The sequence below is a fragment of the Conger conger genome, chromosome 12 (genome assembly GCF_963514075.1).
Source record: "Conger conger chromosome 12, fConCon1.1, whole genome shotgun sequence".
In the NCBI taxonomy this organism is placed as follows: domain Eukaryota; kingdom Metazoa; phylum Chordata; class Actinopteri; order Anguilliformes; family Congridae; genus Conger; species Conger conger.
The window spans coordinates 13695000-13712578 of record NC_083771.1 but is presented as its reverse complement, the minus strand read 5'-3'; the positions used below and the strand labels follow the sequence as shown (position 1 = coordinate 13712578).

At 44.4% G+C, this 17579-nt stretch overlaps 1 protein-coding gene across 1 annotated transcript in view; it reads right to left on the bottom strand.

The window, feature by feature from the left end:
- Window positions 1-17579, bottom strand: part of si:ch211-127i16.2 (probable flavin-containing monoamine oxidase A) — a 45720-nt gene that overhangs the window by 26477 nt on the left and 1664 nt on the right. Inside the window, exons 3-9 of the mRNA XM_061262072.1 lie at window positions 15885-16065; window positions 14798-14912; window positions 11698-11855; window positions 10103-10192; window positions 8948-9014; window positions 1547-1647; window positions 686-844 (exon numbers count right to left, since the gene is read on the bottom strand). Of these exons, the coding sequence (XP_061118056.1) occupies window positions 686-844; window positions 1547-1647; window positions 8948-9014; window positions 10103-10192; window positions 11698-11855; window positions 14798-14912; window positions 15885-16065 (871 nt within the window). The remainder of the gene's footprint in view (window positions 1-685; window positions 845-1546; window positions 1648-8947; window positions 9015-10102; window positions 10193-11697; window positions 11856-14797; window positions 14913-15884; window positions 16066-17579) is intronic.

Here is a 17579-nt window from a genome sequence, read left to right as displayed (position 1 = left end):
TGAAGCTGATCCGAACTGGTCAACCAGCTAAACCATGTTGAGTATGGAGCTGAATTGGTCAACCAGCTACCAGCTGCTTCAAAACCTAGCTTTCAGCAGAGGAGAGAACAGAGGGAGAGAGGGAGGAAGGAGAGAGAGACCAGGGACTGATTGAGTGATGATAGAGTGGAGTGAGGCCAGGTTATATTGGTTAGCATGGAGTGGGATGGAGAAGAAAACAGAGTGATGGTCGGTAATGAGAAATCATGTGTGGGACTCGCTCTGCTGGAGAAGCAGATTGTCTCGACCCTGCGTAATGGTGGAGAGATTGCACGCACCTGGGTTACCTTAACTAATCAGCCCAGGTTCTTAAAGGGTACTTGTGTCCCTAGGATGTGGCCGAGACCGGGAGATCACTCCAGAGCGATAGTCTCTCTCTCTCTCTCTCTCTCTCTCTCTATCTCTCTCTCTCTCTCTCTCTCTCTCTCTCTCTCTCTCTCAAACAACAGCTAGAATTCCAGAAGTGCTGCATCTCCCTCCCAGGGAGTGTGTGAGTCCCATGCTTCTGTATGAGTCTTGCACCATAGTCCAATACTGCTGAAGGTCATAATATTAGTAAGGAAGTGTAAAATGTGAAAGTTTACATAACATTTGTAAATATTCCTAAAAACCTGCTTGGGTGTGTGAGTGCGTCACGCTCCCCCACCGTTCGGACGGTCCAATCAGACGCTTGCTCAGCCGCGATGAAACCCACCAACGCCGGGCTCCCACCGGGACTGGTGGCATCGAAGGTGACACTGAACGGGCAGCCCGTAGAGTTCTGAACCACGACCTCCCCGGAGAAACCTTTCTCCCGCCAAAACGCCTGAGGACAAGGGGTGTCCGGCCACATGCAGTTTCACACAATTTCAGACAGGAAAACATCCCTCATCTGGTTTTAAAACACCTAGAACATATCTGGTCTGCTACAGGCGCAACTATAAATGTCAACTGTTCTAAAAAGAATAATACAATACAGAATAATACATTGAGGTAGATGTGTAAGCAGCGTTTGAGATGTTTAAATAGATACTGTTGAATGCACATTATTTGAAGTGCACAAAAGCACTGCACTTAAAAGACAGACAAGTGTGCATGTGTATGTCACACACGTGTTACTTACATACAGACAGGGACAATCATGTCCATTTAGTAAACCAAGGTACTGAGAGCACTTGCGCATATTGTGCTGTATCATCAATGGCCATTGGCTATCTAGAATGCTGCAGACTCGATGTGCAGAGACATTGCAATTGCACCTTTGAGCCACATTTTGTAAAAATCCATATATGCAAATGGTATGACACCATGGGCTGGTTTCACCAACACAGATTAAGCTTAGTCCTGGACTAAATCGAGTTTTCTATGGAGAATATTGACAAGAACAATGAATGAATTCAAAATTGAATTTAGTCTAGGACTAGGGTCAATCTGTGTCTATGACACTGGCCCCGTGTATTGTAATATGATATTATGTGCCATAATGGCATGTAACACACACAGAAACGTGCACGGCCATGTTACTCACTATGGGATACGTGACAATGAATTTAATCAGGTGACCCACAGGCATGCACTGAGTAAGTAGATCCCTCTCTGTGGGAAGGGCTGGAGAGTACCGGATCTTGGCTGGGAAGAGATACACAAACATCTTTGCTGTTCTCAAGCTGCGTCAACGTTGAACAAGACAACAGAATGACACAAGGCAAAAATGTGCATGAGCCATTAACTTTTTTTCTGTACTGGGGATAGAAAAACGAAATAAATAAATAAAATAAAAAAGTATCAATGCTGTCCTGAAACAGGCGAGAAAAGAAGCAATTTCTCTTGGGAAATTAAAGCCAGCCATGGATGCAAATACGTATCAGGGTCTTGTCCAAGTTCCACATCTCTGTGATATCGCAGCTCAAAGTCAAACCCAGTTACTCGCTCTGCCTCTGTGAAAGCCACACATTAGGGCCAGCTCTGCTCTGTGAAAGCCATACATTAGGGCCAGCTCTGCTCTGTGAAAGCCACACATTAGGGCCAGCTCTGCTCTGTGAAAGCCACACATTAGGAGCAGTACAGAACCACAGCAGTAGCTCTGAAGTGTTCCCGGCATTACCACTGTTCCTCTCAGACTGCCGTCCTGTCTCATCTGCTCAGACTGCTCGCCTCTCAGCACTGTTATGACTCATTCAGCCTCCAGCCCCTTTGGATATGGATGGCAAAACCCTCAAATTAAAGCTGAAAGTCTGCACACAGTCATTGTTTTATTTCAACAGTTTTTGTCAGTGTCCAAACACTTATGGACTGCATTGTATATACAGGTTCCTCTGAACTTTTTCACAATTGCAATACACATTAACCTAAAATAATTTGTTCATTGAACCAAATCACGTTCACATTTGAAAATGCAGTACAGATATGACATATGGCACAAGTGTCATTTCATTTCATGACAATGCATCTAAGTATATTAATCCAACTGCTAAGTCTGCAGTAAGTCTGCTTACCTTCAGGCATTTAGTTGCTCCCACATGATTAGCTGATTAAATATTTTCATTAACAAGCTGGTGTACAGGTCTACCTAATACATTGCTCAATGTTCTAATTGTATTGTAATTATGGATGCATTTTTTTATTTATTCTTATTTGTTCAATGATTCCAACCTCTTTGACTATAGCATAGAGTGACTATAGTATTTAATGATGAATGTGTGTTACAAGTGCTGACCGTTTTGAGTGTAAACTTTTGGAAATTGAGCATACATTTATGTTATTAGTGTCAAAGTGATTGTAAATAATGAATACTAGCACTTGCCAATGTGTGTGTGTGTATGTGTGTGTGTGTGCACGCGTGATGTGTGTGCATGGGTGCGTGTGTGGTGTGCGTGTGTATATTGGTGTGAGCAGCTCTGTATGGTATGCTTGTGAGTATGTGTGCGTCGGTCTGTGTGTGTGTGAGTATGTGTGCGTCGGTCTGTGTGTGTGTGCATGTGAGTGCTGTGCGTGTGTGCAGGCACGTGTGTGTGTGTGTGTGTGTGTGTGTGTGTGTGTGTGTGTGTGTGTGCAATGCATGTGCATCATGTCCGCTTACATTGTATTGACAGTGTCATTCACATACTAACAGCCTTCATAACAGTTGCTGTGTAATAATAATGGTAATGCGAGACATTTAAATTCATGAAGCAAAAATGTTTCATGTCAATTGCATTTTTTTTGTCTGGTGTCAATCTCACTGCTTTGTCTGCAATATTTCCTTCAAAAGTCAAATTCATTACTTTCAAAGGAAATTCATGTTCTTTCTTTTTCTGGCTTAGTACCACTTCCCTGCCATGCAGCTTCATGCTGAACAGGATTCTCTCCATTCAGCCTGGAGGTCAGTGGCTAAGTTGCGTGACTGCAACCCGCAAGGTTGCTAGTTCAAGACCCGCTGTAGTCACGTTTCACATCCTGTGCCTCTGTCTTGTAGTTTGTTCCCTGTTCATGTGTTTCTGTGCATTTTCTAGATCCATTTCTCAGCTCAACTTGAGAGGTGTCCAGTTCCCTGTACAAGCCCTGGTGGACTCAGGAGCCACCAGGGCTATAAGGGCGGCCTGTAGCGCAGTGGTTAAGGTACATGACTGGGACCCGGAAGGTCGGCGGTTCGTTTCCCGGTGTAGCCACAATAAGATCCGCACAGCCGTTGGGCCCTTGAGCAAGGCCCTTAACCCTGCATTGCACCTGGGAAGGACTGTCTCCTGCTTAGTCTAATCAACTGTACGTCGCTCTGGATAAGAGTGTCTGCCAAATGCCAATAATGTAATGTAATGTAATGAGCCAACTTCATCTTTCTGTCCCCGGTCCAAGGCATGGGTTTCGATGTCTCAGCTGGCTACACCCCTGCAGACCACCGCATTAACTGCCTCCCCCTTGGCCGAGAACCATAAAGTCACCTGCCCGATTGAAGTCCTTGTGTCTGGAAACCACTGGGAGGATGTGGTGTTCTACATCATGAAGTCACCTCAGGTACCATTGGTTCTAGGACACCCCAAGCTGTCACTATACAATCCCCAGATTTATTGGGTCAAGGGCTCATCATCATTCTGGGATGGAGTTCCAAATGCCATTCAACCTGCCTGAAATCAGTCAGTCGGTCATTCGTTCATCCCTCGTCATCACCTGCAGGAGCTAGATTATTCTTTGCCAATAAGAAAGATGGAACACTCCATCCATGTATTGACTACTTACTGAACAGCCAAGAACCGATACCCGCTACCCCTCATTTCTTCTGCATTCTCCGTCCTTCAAAAGAGTAAAGTTTTCACCAAGCTGGATCTGCGCAATGCCTACTTCCTGGTTTGTATTCCTGAGGGTGATGAATGGAAGATGGTGTTTAATATGCACACCGGATACTACAAGTACCAAGTTATGCCTTTCAGGCTTACCAACATGCCAGTCTTCTTCTAGACCATGGTGAACTTTGTGTTTTTGCTTCACAACCTTATCTTCTTCACCTGTACTCTTCCTGGCAGACTCAGAAAAGCAGTTTATCTTGGTGGTGGAGGCCTCAGATCTCAGAGCCAGCACACAGGGGACCTGGGCCCTGGAAACATTCCACCTAATCGCCTATTCCAGTCCCAGGTCCAGTCCCAGGTCCTGTCCTGGGCTCACATGTCACCCCTAGCCTGACACCCTGGAGTCACCCACATGATGGCGCTTCTCACCTGCCGTTTCTGGTGGCCTGCCATCAAGGAGGACACAACTGTGCTATTGTGCTATTTGTGCATGTTGCAAGGTTCCCAACTTCCTCTACAGCCTCTGTTGTCTCCCCAACGTCCATGGTCCTATATTGCATTGGACTTTGTCACTGCACATCCTGCTTCTGATGGAAACACTGTTGTACTCACCATTGTTGACCAGTTTTCCATGTCTGTCCGCTTTGTTGCCCTGCCAAAACTACCCTCCGCTAAGGAAACCACAGAAATTGTTGTGGTCCACGTTTTCCACCCTTCACGGCCTATCCCGGGAAGTTGTCTCTTACCGGGGCCCACAGTTCTCCAGCAGATTCTGGAGATTTCTGTTCCCTCATCAAGGCCTCTCCTAAACTCTCCTCAGGTTTCCTACCAGAGACTAATGGCCAGATTGAGCGCCTGAATCAAGAGCTGGGGAAAGGCCTGGCTGTCTGGCTGAGAAGACACCTGCATCCTAGTGTCGGGTACTCCCATAGGTGGAGTACGCCCACAACTCTCTCCCGGTCTCCTCCATTGGCCTCTCACCGTTTCACTGCTGCCTAGGGTACTAGCCCCCTCTATTCCCAGAGGAGAGGGAGGTTGAGGTCCCTGCTGCTCAGTCTGTGATTAATCGAGCACACTGGACTTGGAGAGCAGCCAGAACCACCCTTCAACGCTACCTCTCCGGGATGAAGAGCCGGGCTGATGACGATACGGTCGGTCAGGCTCTCATCTGGGGACATTTTTCTCCAGAGCACCTGTCGCAAGCTTGCCAGATTCATAGGTTCCTTCACCATCTTCCGTGCCATCAGTCCCTCTGTTGTCTGTCGTATCGGCCCACCTCCCCTACACCGTGTCTTGCACGTGTCTCGTGTCAAACCTCATGTTATATCTTATGTATATCATCTGGTTACCATGTGTCCTTTTTCAGTCTCCAAATGCCGTTCTTGGAAACCTGCCTAGACATAGCTTAGAAAAAGCAACGCAGAATGAACTTTTGGTCAAACTGTCATCAAATTTGAAAGGGGATTTGACCAGCATTGTGGCTGTGGCCCCATTATGATTCTAATCTCACCAAGCACAGGCACAGGCATCTGTATCCACTCAAAAAAAAAAATCTTGGAAAACAAACCCCCACTTGTTAGCTTTCAGTGGAGACCACAATTATGCCTGTAATAGAAAGGGTTCAAGACTAGTAACTATTTTATTTTGGGTTTGAAATTTTCAAGCCAAGAAAAGGGATTCAACATTTTGTGTCTAGATAAATTATTTATTTATTTTAAAAAGGCTATTTTCTGTTTATCTTGTTTAATAGATGAAGGTAGAAATAGCCTCATCTGAGTAGGCTGACTTTTTAAGGGGCACACAAGCACACACACACACACACACACACACACACAAATTTACAATTATTACTATTTATTATTTGATAATATATCATTTGAATACAAACTCTACAGGGATCTGTATGTACAGTGGGCTCCAGAATTATTGGTCCTTGATAAATATGCACAAAATGTGCTGTACACTAAAAAATAACAGTTATTGACATAAGCTTTACTTTCCAACATGCATAAGGTAGTACGCCTTATTCATGATTTACTGGACTCAACCAAAGTCTTACATTTCTCACATAAAAAAAATCTCTTCAGTTCAGACCACAGGTCTGGACACTGAGATAGCCACAGCAAAACATGTTTTTGTTTTTTTTCTACACCATTTCTGTGTGAATTCTGAAGTCATTATCCTGCTGGACAATCTACTTATGACCAAGACTCAGCAGAGGCAACCAGATTGTTTGCTAAATGTCCAAGTACTTTGTTGAATTAATTCTGCCATTGATAATAAATAGTTCCCCTGGACCGCTGGCAGCAAAATATCTCCAAAACATTGATGACCCACCATTGACAAAGGGATTTTGAATGCTTGTTACCTCATTGATCATTTGATTTTATCCACAATAATTTTGGTACCTATGGTTTTCAGAAAAAATGAGATTACTACATAAAACATTGAAATATGAGAGTAAATGCATTGAAATAAAAGTAGTTTTCCCGTATGTTTGAACATAAAATATAGATCATTACTCATGTTGTTTATTATATACAGCCTTTTTACCCTATTATTAAGGGTGCCAATAATTCTGGGGGCCACTGTATGTGTATATGTATATATAGTATACATAGGTTTTTCAGTTGTTCTCCAGGTGGTGATAATAGAAGAGTAAAAATAACAAAAAGTATCAGAAACAGAGGGACCCTCAGAGAATGGGCTGGAGGCTGGATGAGTCATAAAGACAAACACACACACGCACACACACGTGTGCACACACACACATACACACACACACAATGTTACACACTCCTACCATTCTGAGAGTTCTTTCCTTCACTGTCTCACAGGTGTACTGGTGGCAAGTGATTGGAAAGTGTAGGTTGAGCCTATGGTTGACAAGATGGCGGCAGAGTTGATCCTCTCTCTGAGCGGATGCACCCACACTAGCTCTCGTTTTTAATAGCCTGTTTGTTCTGGCCTTAGTTACTACTTTGTAGTGGCATTTTTTGTCGTTGTTATTGGGTGGAACAGGACCTATTATTCTCTGAATGTTCAGTTGCCCATCAGGTACTGTGGGGTGCCCCTGCCCTCCACAGCTTTGGGGTTGCATTGTGGGTAATTGTGAGAAGACTTTTAACCCAACGGATTTGTCTTGGTATTGTTTTTGTTTTCGGTGTATACGTTTCTGCTAAATCCGCTACTTGTCGATCTAATCAATATTGTTTTGTTTTATCCCCCTTAAAATGCCTAGCAGGGTTTGTTATATGTTCAGCCTCTGGTTCATTGCCTTGTTGCTCAGGTTTCTGGCTGTAACACACCCACACACACACACACACACACACGCATGCACACAAACACACACGCTCAAATTCTCTCCTGACACAGTTTAATACCAGCAGCTGCACAGCATAAGCTAGCTCTAAGAGTAAGTGTACAGCTACGCCACTAATCCACACACACACACACACACACACACACACACACACACACACGTACGCATGCACACAAACACACATGCTCAAAATCTCTCCTGAAACAGTTTAATACCAGCAGCTGCACAGCATAAGCTAGCTCTAAGTGTAAGTGTACCACTAACCACTAACACACAAACACAGACACACACTTGACAAAACATGCAAAAACTCATAAGTATGAATACACACGCACACATACTCAGGCGCGTGCTCTATCGTAGAGCGATAAACGATCTCGCGGCCGCGTTCTGTAAAGTCCCAACAACGCTGTTGGGAAGGTTTATGAATTTTTGATGACTTTTGGCAGGAATGATGAAACGTGAATAAGTGTTTATGGAATCGTATAGACGGCATCGCAGAAGGAGGCGCACATCGTGGCAGATGCGGAACTGGCAATAGAAACATCCGGAATGCCCGGGCAACGTTTCCATCATAACAATTAATGCAAATTCCAGCCAAGCAGCCCATACGTTTGTCAAACGGGATGAAACGAGGGCGAAAGATAAACGTTGATGTTTATGAATTATATATGGCATCCGTGGATTAAAGTGAGCGGCTGTCAGATCAAAAAACCGGCAAACGGTACCGCGAGCGTGACTGCGAGCCGCTCCGCGCCCCTGCCGACGCACTACGGGGACGGCCAAAAGTTTAAGCTCACGGCGGAAATTCCAGCGCGGCTGCCTCCTGCACATCAATAACCGAAAGGCGCCCGCCGTTTATTTCATTATTTACCCACGGCTCTGTTCCCGCTCCGCTGGGTGACTGCTCCCCCAGCCACAGCGGTGTCGCTCCTACGCCTCCCGATTAAGAGGCGGGTGATCGAGGACGTGCCACGCCGATCGATCCCGCGTAATTCACCCCGCGTCCCCGGGCCCATCGACTCGACCCTCCTGGCCGGAGACTGCCCCTGCCCCCCACCCCTGACTACCATAGATCCTGCTGTTCCCCCCCCCCCCGATACTCACCAGCCGCCCTCCTTCTAACCCTAACCCCCTTTCCGGTTCGTCGAAAAGACGACAGTCGATCTGGAGCTCGTCTGAACGCCCTGACACGGAGGACAGAGACAGGGGTCGAGCGCCTGCTCACACACAAAGCCCACACACACCTACACGCACAATGTACACACACACACACATACACACACACTGAAAGAGTGTTAGAGTGTGACTGTGATCTTCGTGACCGGCAAGTGTGAGAGTCACTGACCCGCTAAATGAGGAGGACAGGTAACAATGACCGCCCGGCAGGGGAAGCTCTGAGTGGCCGTCCGCACCTGCACAACGTCGCTATGCTGTAAGAGATACAGACACACACACACACACACACACACACAGACGCACACACGCATGCACATGTTCACACACACATACACGCACACAGACACACATATACACATATACACATGGAGTCACACACACACAGACATACACACAGACAGAGAGAGAGAGACACACACACACATGCATGCACATGTTCACACACACATACACGCACACAGACACACATATACACATATACACATGGAGTCACAAACACACACAGACATACACACAGACAGAGAGAGAGAGACACACACACACACGCATGCACATGTTCACACACACATACACGCACACACACACATATACACATGGAGTCACACACACACACAGACACACACACAGACAGACACACATACACACACATGCACACGTACACACACACATATATGCAGACAGACACACACATACACACACAGACAAACAGACATACACACATACACACACACACAAACACAGACACATACACCCACATGCACATATACACACACATACACAAATACAAGTACACACACATGCAGACGTATATGCACAGGCACACACAAGCACATGCGCACACACATACAGTCGTGCACACACATACAGTCGTGCTGTGAAAATGTTACATTTTTTTATTCTAGGTCTATAAATAGGTCTATAAATGTCATATTTTCTTAACTGTGCTTGCCTGACCTTAGCAATGTATAATGTTCTATAATGACAACTTTTCTAAAATAACACCTTCCTCTGAAAACCGTAAGAGAAACTGACAAACAAACCGTTTCACAAACTCAGTCCCTCAAATAAAAACAGGCACACAGACACACACGCGCGCAAACATACAAACACAAACACACATGCTAACACACATCGAGGCACATCATTAGCACTGCTGTTACTTTGTTTACACCCATTTTCATACCACAGTCTAAAGATATGCCGTATCTTCAGACCACAGTAAAAGGGGAAAATAATGATGTATGAAGAGACATTGCTCCTCTCTAGCTCCCAGTCCCTCTTGCCTTGTCTCTGTATTATCCTGTTTTCTTCTGGGTGTTGTTACCTGTTCAATAGCTGTCACTGCAGAGCCCAGAAGGACGTTCTCTCTTCCAATCTGGTCCGCCAGTTTCTCTGACAGCTGCTGGGTGCCCCCCTGTGGTCGGACAGCGATATTGCAGCTGTTAAATGGCAGCTTTCCCAATGGGAATGCAGGTAGCCCGAACAGCAACAGCAGGTTTAAGCCACAACTCCATTCTGGGTGTAGCTCTAACCTGCTTTCACCCGATCAGCGTCAAACTCTACGTTCAACGGCAAGCGAGGCATTGACTACATGTGAAAAGAATTGAGTGCCGGCAGTTGTCGAAACTTTGTTGTCATCCATCCAGGAAGCCGTTAGTTTGCTAAACTGTAACAAGCCACAACAATTTGTGATAGCCATCAAATTGTTATAAAATATAAAAGGCTAAATTGTGTACTCTTTTGGGAAAACAATCATCCCAAAACGTTGAGAAGCTAACCGTGCTAACTCAGTTAGCCATGTAGCCTACGTGAAACGGCTCTGCCTGTGTTGCTAGGTAGCGTATACCTGCTTCATTCGAAGCTGTGCTGTGACTGGACACACGAAGAAAGGTCAGCTTCAAGCAAGGTCAAAGTTTAAACAATTGGAACCCTGATGGCGCCCAATTTGGCTTCATTTTGAGCAGCTTAAGTCACTGGGCATCGCGGTTTCTGGGAGGAAGGCACGGAAGGGCCCTCAAGACAACCAGTGGGTAAACTGTCACACAATTTAATACATTTTCAGGCAGAGTCTGCCAGGTCACCACCCCCATGTTTCACAGCAGCAAGGGAACCCTCTTCTGCTCCCACACACACACACACACACACACACATCCTGTGAGGTATTATTGAATGGTGCTGGTGGCTCACCAATTTTCTCTATATTTATATCTCCCTTCCTCTGCCCCTTCTCTCTCTCTCTCTCACTCACTCTCCCTCTCTTTCCTGAATGGTTTAAATTTAAGAAGACAACAAAAACAGCAAAGCTGTCGTCTTTATGACTCACACTCACGCTCACAGATTTTTAGGCTTGACTGACTGCGACAAGATTTGTGTGTATGCGCGCGTGTGTGTGTGTGTACGTATATGTGTGTGTGTGTGTGTGGGTCTGTGTATGTGCGTGTGTGTGCGTGCGGGTGTGTGTGTGAACGTGTGGGTGTGTGTATATATACGCGTGTGTATGCATGTATGTGGTGCATATGTGTGTGAGCGTGTGTGGGTGTGTGTATATGCGTGTGTGGGTATGTTCATGTGTGTGTATGTGTGTATGTGTGTGGGTGTGTGTATGTGTGTGAGCGTGTGTGTGTGTGTGTGTGTGGGTGTGTTCATGTGTGTGTGTGTGTATGGGTGTGTGTATGTGTGTGAGCGTGTGTGTGTGTGTGTGTGTGTGTGTGTGTGTGGGTGTGTGTGTGTGTGTGTGTGTGGGTGTGTTCGTGTGTGTGTGTGTATGGGTGTGTGTATGTGTGTGAGCGTGTGTGTGGGTGTGTGTATGTGTGTGAGCATGTGTGTGTGTGTGTGTGTGTGGGTGTGTGTATGTGTGTGAGCGTGTGTGTGTGTGTGTGTGTGTGTGGGTGTCGGGGAGGAGCGGTCGTGTGCAGTCACCTTGACTCTGAACTCCTGAGCAGAGCCGCTTTCAGTCCCCAGCAGTGGCAGCACCCCCCCGGCCGCGGTGGCGAACACCAGGAAGTAGAGGAAGGACAGCTGGGCGGGCTCCATCCCGAAGAGCGTCCTGCAACAGACTCCCATGTTCTGCTGCAGCTCTGCGCACAGACAGCACTCACTGATCCAGACACTCAACAAATGCTTACTGCCCTTCCACTCGCTGCTATACAGTTGCTATTATAGCTCCCACTCCTGCTATCGATGCTGTTATTGCATCCTTTACTGCTATTACCACTCTCAGCGTTGTATGACATCTGTTAGCACCGTCATTACTGCTGTCAGCCATTACTGTGCAACATCTATTAGCGCCGCTGCTAATGATACCAATGCTTTCATTACTGTCCAACATCTATTAGCCCTGCCTCTCATGATATGACTGCTCTCATTATTGTACAACATATTTTAGCCCTGTCACAAATTATATCATTGCTTAGTGTACAACATACTCAGTGAGCAGTTTATTAGGTATTTATTAGACTTACAGTCAGTGAGCACTTTATTAGGTATTTATTAGACATATTTATTTTTACTTCAACTGCTGTAGCCTATCCACTTGGAGTTATGACGCATTGTGTGTTCAGAGATGCCTTCTGCATACCACAGTTGTAATGTGTGGTTATTTGTGTTACTTTCACCTTCCTGAACATTATGCTTTGACCAGTCTGCAGATCTGCTGCTCACTGTTTTTTTGTTGCTGTTGTTTTTTGTACAATTCTTTGCAAACTGAAGAGACTAGTGTGTGTGAAAATCACAGGAGATCAGCAGTTTCTGAGATACTAAAACCACCCTGTCTGGCACCAACAATCATTCCATGGTCAAAGTGACTTAGATCACATTTCTTCCCCATTCTGGCATTTGGTCATCTGAACAACAGCTGAACCTCTTGATTACATCTGCATGATTTTATGCATTTTGTTGCTACCACATGATTGGCTCATTACATTTTTGCATTACCAAAATCTTTGCCTGCTGTACAGGCCTACCTAATAAATTGCTCTCTGAGAGAATTTTAGTGCTGCCACTAATGATATAATTGCTCTGCTTTCATTATATAATGTGTTAATGCTGTAATTATTGCCATCACCAATGTCATTATTATCCAACATCTATTAGTGCTGTCGTTACTGCCCCATGACTGCTGCATTGTGCTTATTACATGTGCTGCAATCATTGATGAACAGCTGCCATTTATTGCATTACATATAAAAGTATGGCAACAGTAGAGTGTTATAATAGAGTCTTTGCTATATAATTTGGATTTGAGATCAAAAGATGAATATGAGACAAAGGTAAGGACAATCAGCTTTTATTTAATGGTATTTACATGCATATTGTATTTTATTTAATAGTTTTTTTGTGTTAGGTCCCTGCATTTTCAGCTGTGCAAAAGTAGGTTAACGGATGGCTGACAGACTTGCTCTGGTGATTCCTTTTGAATGGACTGTTCACACCTAAAAGAGTGTTGGTTTTAGCTGTTGTTTTGATCTTTGGTGCTGCATTGGAGTTGCATTTGGACATGAAAGGCATACAACAACAGGAAGACCAGAGAACTAACTATTATTATGCGACTAATCTGTAAGCTGATAGAACATATGAATTCATTAAGAAGGATAGCACAGAAACTGGGTATATCAAGTATAGCATTTTGGAAACTCTTCTAAAATAAATAAACCACTGTTGGTCTTAAAGGAAGTGGATGTCAGATGAAGAGCTGTGAAGAAAACACCTAAAACAACGGTCAGTGACATCAGTAGCAGTCTCCTGAGGGCAGGGGCGAAAATGTCGCTGTATGACTTTGGGAGCTGAATTATAGAGGCTACACTACAAGATGGAAAACTTCTCATCAGCAGCAAGGACTGAGAAAGCCAGATTAGAATTTGCCAAAAACATACATTAGCCAGAGATGAGCGAGAGTGATGGAAAAAGGTTTTATGGACAGACGAGGCCAAAATAAATATTTACTAAAGCAATAGAAAGTGTTGAGAAAGGAAGGAAAGGCCCCTGAATCAAAGCATACCACTCCATCTGTGAAATATGGAAGTGGTCATGGCTTGGGCATGTATGGCTGCTTCTGGAACAGGCTCACTCGTGTTTATCAATGATGAAACAGAGGAAGGCAGCAGGAGCATGAATTCAGAAGTGCACATAGATTTTGTCTGTACAAAGACTTTCCTCCGACCTCACTGGCCAGTGCTTCATCCCACAGCAAGACAATCACCCCAAACACACTACCTATGCAACCAAAACACTCATCAATGAGGAAAAGTCAAACGTCTCAGACTGGCCAAGCCAGTCACCTGATTTTGAGCATGGATTTCTCTTGAAGAAGCAGCAGAAGACAGAATTTCCAAAAAAACTGAAAAGGATAAACTTAAAGAGACAGCAGTGAAAGCTTGTGAGAAGGTATCAAATGATTGGTGTTACTAATGGGCCATGGACTCGATGCAGTTATTCACAACAAATCTATTTTATTTGTTCAGAGAGAACTGTCACAAAGACGCTTTGCAGAGTAACAGAAGGATAATTGGCAAAAGGTTTTTGCGTTTCAGGGCCATGCAGCCAATTATTCCACTTGCATTGATTTACTTTTAAGTTAATCTGTTTATTTAATTCTGCACCATTGATAATCAGAGGACACAATGCAAAAATAGCTGTTTCTGTAGAATGGTAAAACACACAAATAAATAAAATCTGACTGTCAATATTTAATAATGTTTTCTTCACAAATTCAAATTCCTGAAAAAAACATTTTTTTTGAATGGTACTGTATGTGTCTGCCAAATGCCAATAATGTAATTGCTACTACTATTATTACATGATTTTACTACTTTTATTGCTACTATTGTCATTAATACAGTTCCTATTATACTACTGCTACTACAATTTCAGTACTAGAACAGCTACAGCTACTACTACAGCTGCTACTACTCTTACTACTCTGAACGACTACTGTTTTATCATTAATATTACTTTTGCCATTGCTTTTACTACCGTGGTTAAGAAACAATACCGCTAGTGAAACAGATGTGTTTCTCCTGACCTTTAGTCCAGATGTGCTGCTCCATGTAGGTGTGTAGCGTCATGCTGTCATACTGGAGAGCGTTGGGGGTTGAGATGGGATCCTCCACCGACACTGTCTTACACAGCTTTTCAATCTGAATCCCAACACAGATATAATTTTACACATCTTTTCAATCTGAACCCCAACACAGAAACCATTTTACACAGCTTTTCAATCTGAACCCAACACAGAGACCATTTTACACAGCTGTTCAATATGAATCCCAACACAAAGACCATTTTACACATCTTTTCAATCTCAATCCCAGCACAGAGACCATCTAGTGACCTTGGAATTATAAGCTTCTATCTGAGTTCTAGTTTTGAGATATTGAGCTTTCACATTACATTACATTACATCCTAACACAGCAAAACTGAAACGCAGGGCAGTTCTTCATCAATCAAAATGACAGACACCCTAAAAGTACTGTGAATGTACAACATAAAAATCCTATGAAATTGCCCTATAAACAACATATTTATGACACCAACATTTTGTCAAAATGTCAGTTAGGACCATATCATTCTAGGGTCTCAATTTTACACAGCGTTTCAAATCCCAAAAAATCACCATCTTACAAGCTTTTAAACTGACACCCAACAGAGATACTAGGATGAGCTCATTTTTTTGCTGTAAATTTTATTTCAGCAGCTTCTGAAAAATAATTTGTGAAGTGGTTTTTGGAAGAAGAGGTTCCTCTTTCATTTCAATGACAAAGGTGAGGGATACATGTAGATTGAATCCAGACTGAATACAGCTCAAGCAAGGTTTTGAAACAGCTGGCAGCTGGTTGATCAGACCAGTGCCCAGCTCGACATAGTTTAGCTGGTTGACCAGTTCAGACCTGCCCCCAGCTTGACATGGTTTGACCAGTTCAAGCTTTGTTTTGAAACCAGTTGACCAGCTACCAGCTCAGACAACCTACCAACACTAGCCGGTTGATCGCATACCAAGCTAGTGACAAGCTTGACCACCTCAATAGTCAAGCTGGTCAGGCTGGCATGTAGCTGGATTTTACAGCGGGGTGAGCAGGGATGAGGTGGGTACAGTAAAACATGTTCTTGCCTTCCACAGAAAGAGGGTGGTGTCCAGCAGCACCAGTGGAGAGGAGAAGGGAAGGCTGCCGGTGTAGGTGCGGGCCTTGGACTCTGGTGCCCCCATGTGGTGCACCTTCTTCCCCTCTGTGTACTGTGGGTAGACCTCCAGGCCCAGTTCCCGGATCAGGTCCATCACATGGGTCTGTGTGCTATGGCATTAAGATGACATTAACACTTAGTAACTGGAATTGCTCCTAGAAGCACAGGCACAATGGTTCCCGTACATACAGTGCAGTTTGTACGTATTTGGACAGTGGTACAATTTAGTTATTTTGGCTCTGTATTCCAGCTCATTGAATATGAAATGAAACAATATGAGGTTAAAGTAAGTGACTGGATACACCAGACTAATCAGAAACAGCTGAGAAGCCAACTGTCCAATTATATTTGGACCCCTAAAATGGGAGGACTGTGTATAAAAACAAATGTAACTGCACAGATCACCAGACATGGATGTAAATACCCTCAAATGCGACCTCACATTCACTGCTTCATTTCAAATCCAATGAGTACAGAGCCAAAATAGCAGAAATTGCACCTACGTCCAAACACATTGTACTGCACTGCACGTGCATCATCAAACAGGTGAGCGTGCAGGGTCAGCCACAAGGCAGCACCCTTGGAGCAGTTATGGGGTTCAGTGTAATTTGGCAGTTTTTACGGTTGCTGTAAATGTAACTTCAGCCAGCCACCCTCTCTGGTTGTAGGCCTACAACCGGAACACTGCTGTCTGGCTACGCTGGGGATTGAACCACCAACCTTCCAGGTGTCAGTCGACTTCTCTGCCTAAGCCAACTGCCGCAGCCATGGATGGAGGGGAGACAGGAGGGTAGAGCGGCTTTCGCATGATCAGCATCAAAACACTCGACACAGCATCAAGCCATTCAATTCCTATGGAGGGAGCGCTGATGCCCAACTTGGCAGCAACGCTAAGCCTGGCATAGCGCACAGCTCAAGATAAACCAAGTCGATGGCCAAATCATTTAACCTTGTTTGAAGCTGACCTTTCCTAGTGTGTCCAATCACATCACAGTTGTGTATGAAGCAGGCAGATGTAGCCTAGCAACTAGCAACACAGATCCCAGGCAGAGCTGTTTTCTTGTAGGTCACATGTTTTGTTAGTTTTTTGATGTTTTGGGATAAACCCAATATTTTTGGTTTCACAGAGCAGGTACACAATTTAGTCAAGCGGTTTTTATTTATTTTTTATTTTTTATTTTTTTTACTTTTTTGGACAAAAGGTGCATGTTGGGGAGGCTAAAGTAACGGACCTTGATGCAGGCATCAGTTCATTACAGTTTCACACTGAGGACCGAGGTTTGATTCCCGGGCCTGCCAAAGCCGAGTTTGGCTTGACTCGACAGGGGTTAGTACGATTGCAGCACACAATAGCGCCTCGGAATCATGGTCACGGGCGAGATGATACAGCTTGAAGAAGGCGCTATATCCATCCAGGCTGCTGAGGGACAGGGTTGTTGATGGTGTATTCTCAGCTAACATCAATAATTGGAATAGATAGGGCACAATTGACAACCAAAATGGGAAAGATTTGAAATGTTACATATAAAGGTACTGGTAGTGGTAGCATCTTCCAATTGCACCAATTAGCTAAATTAATAAAACACAAAACAGTATTCAGTAACATTCTAAGAACACGTCCCAT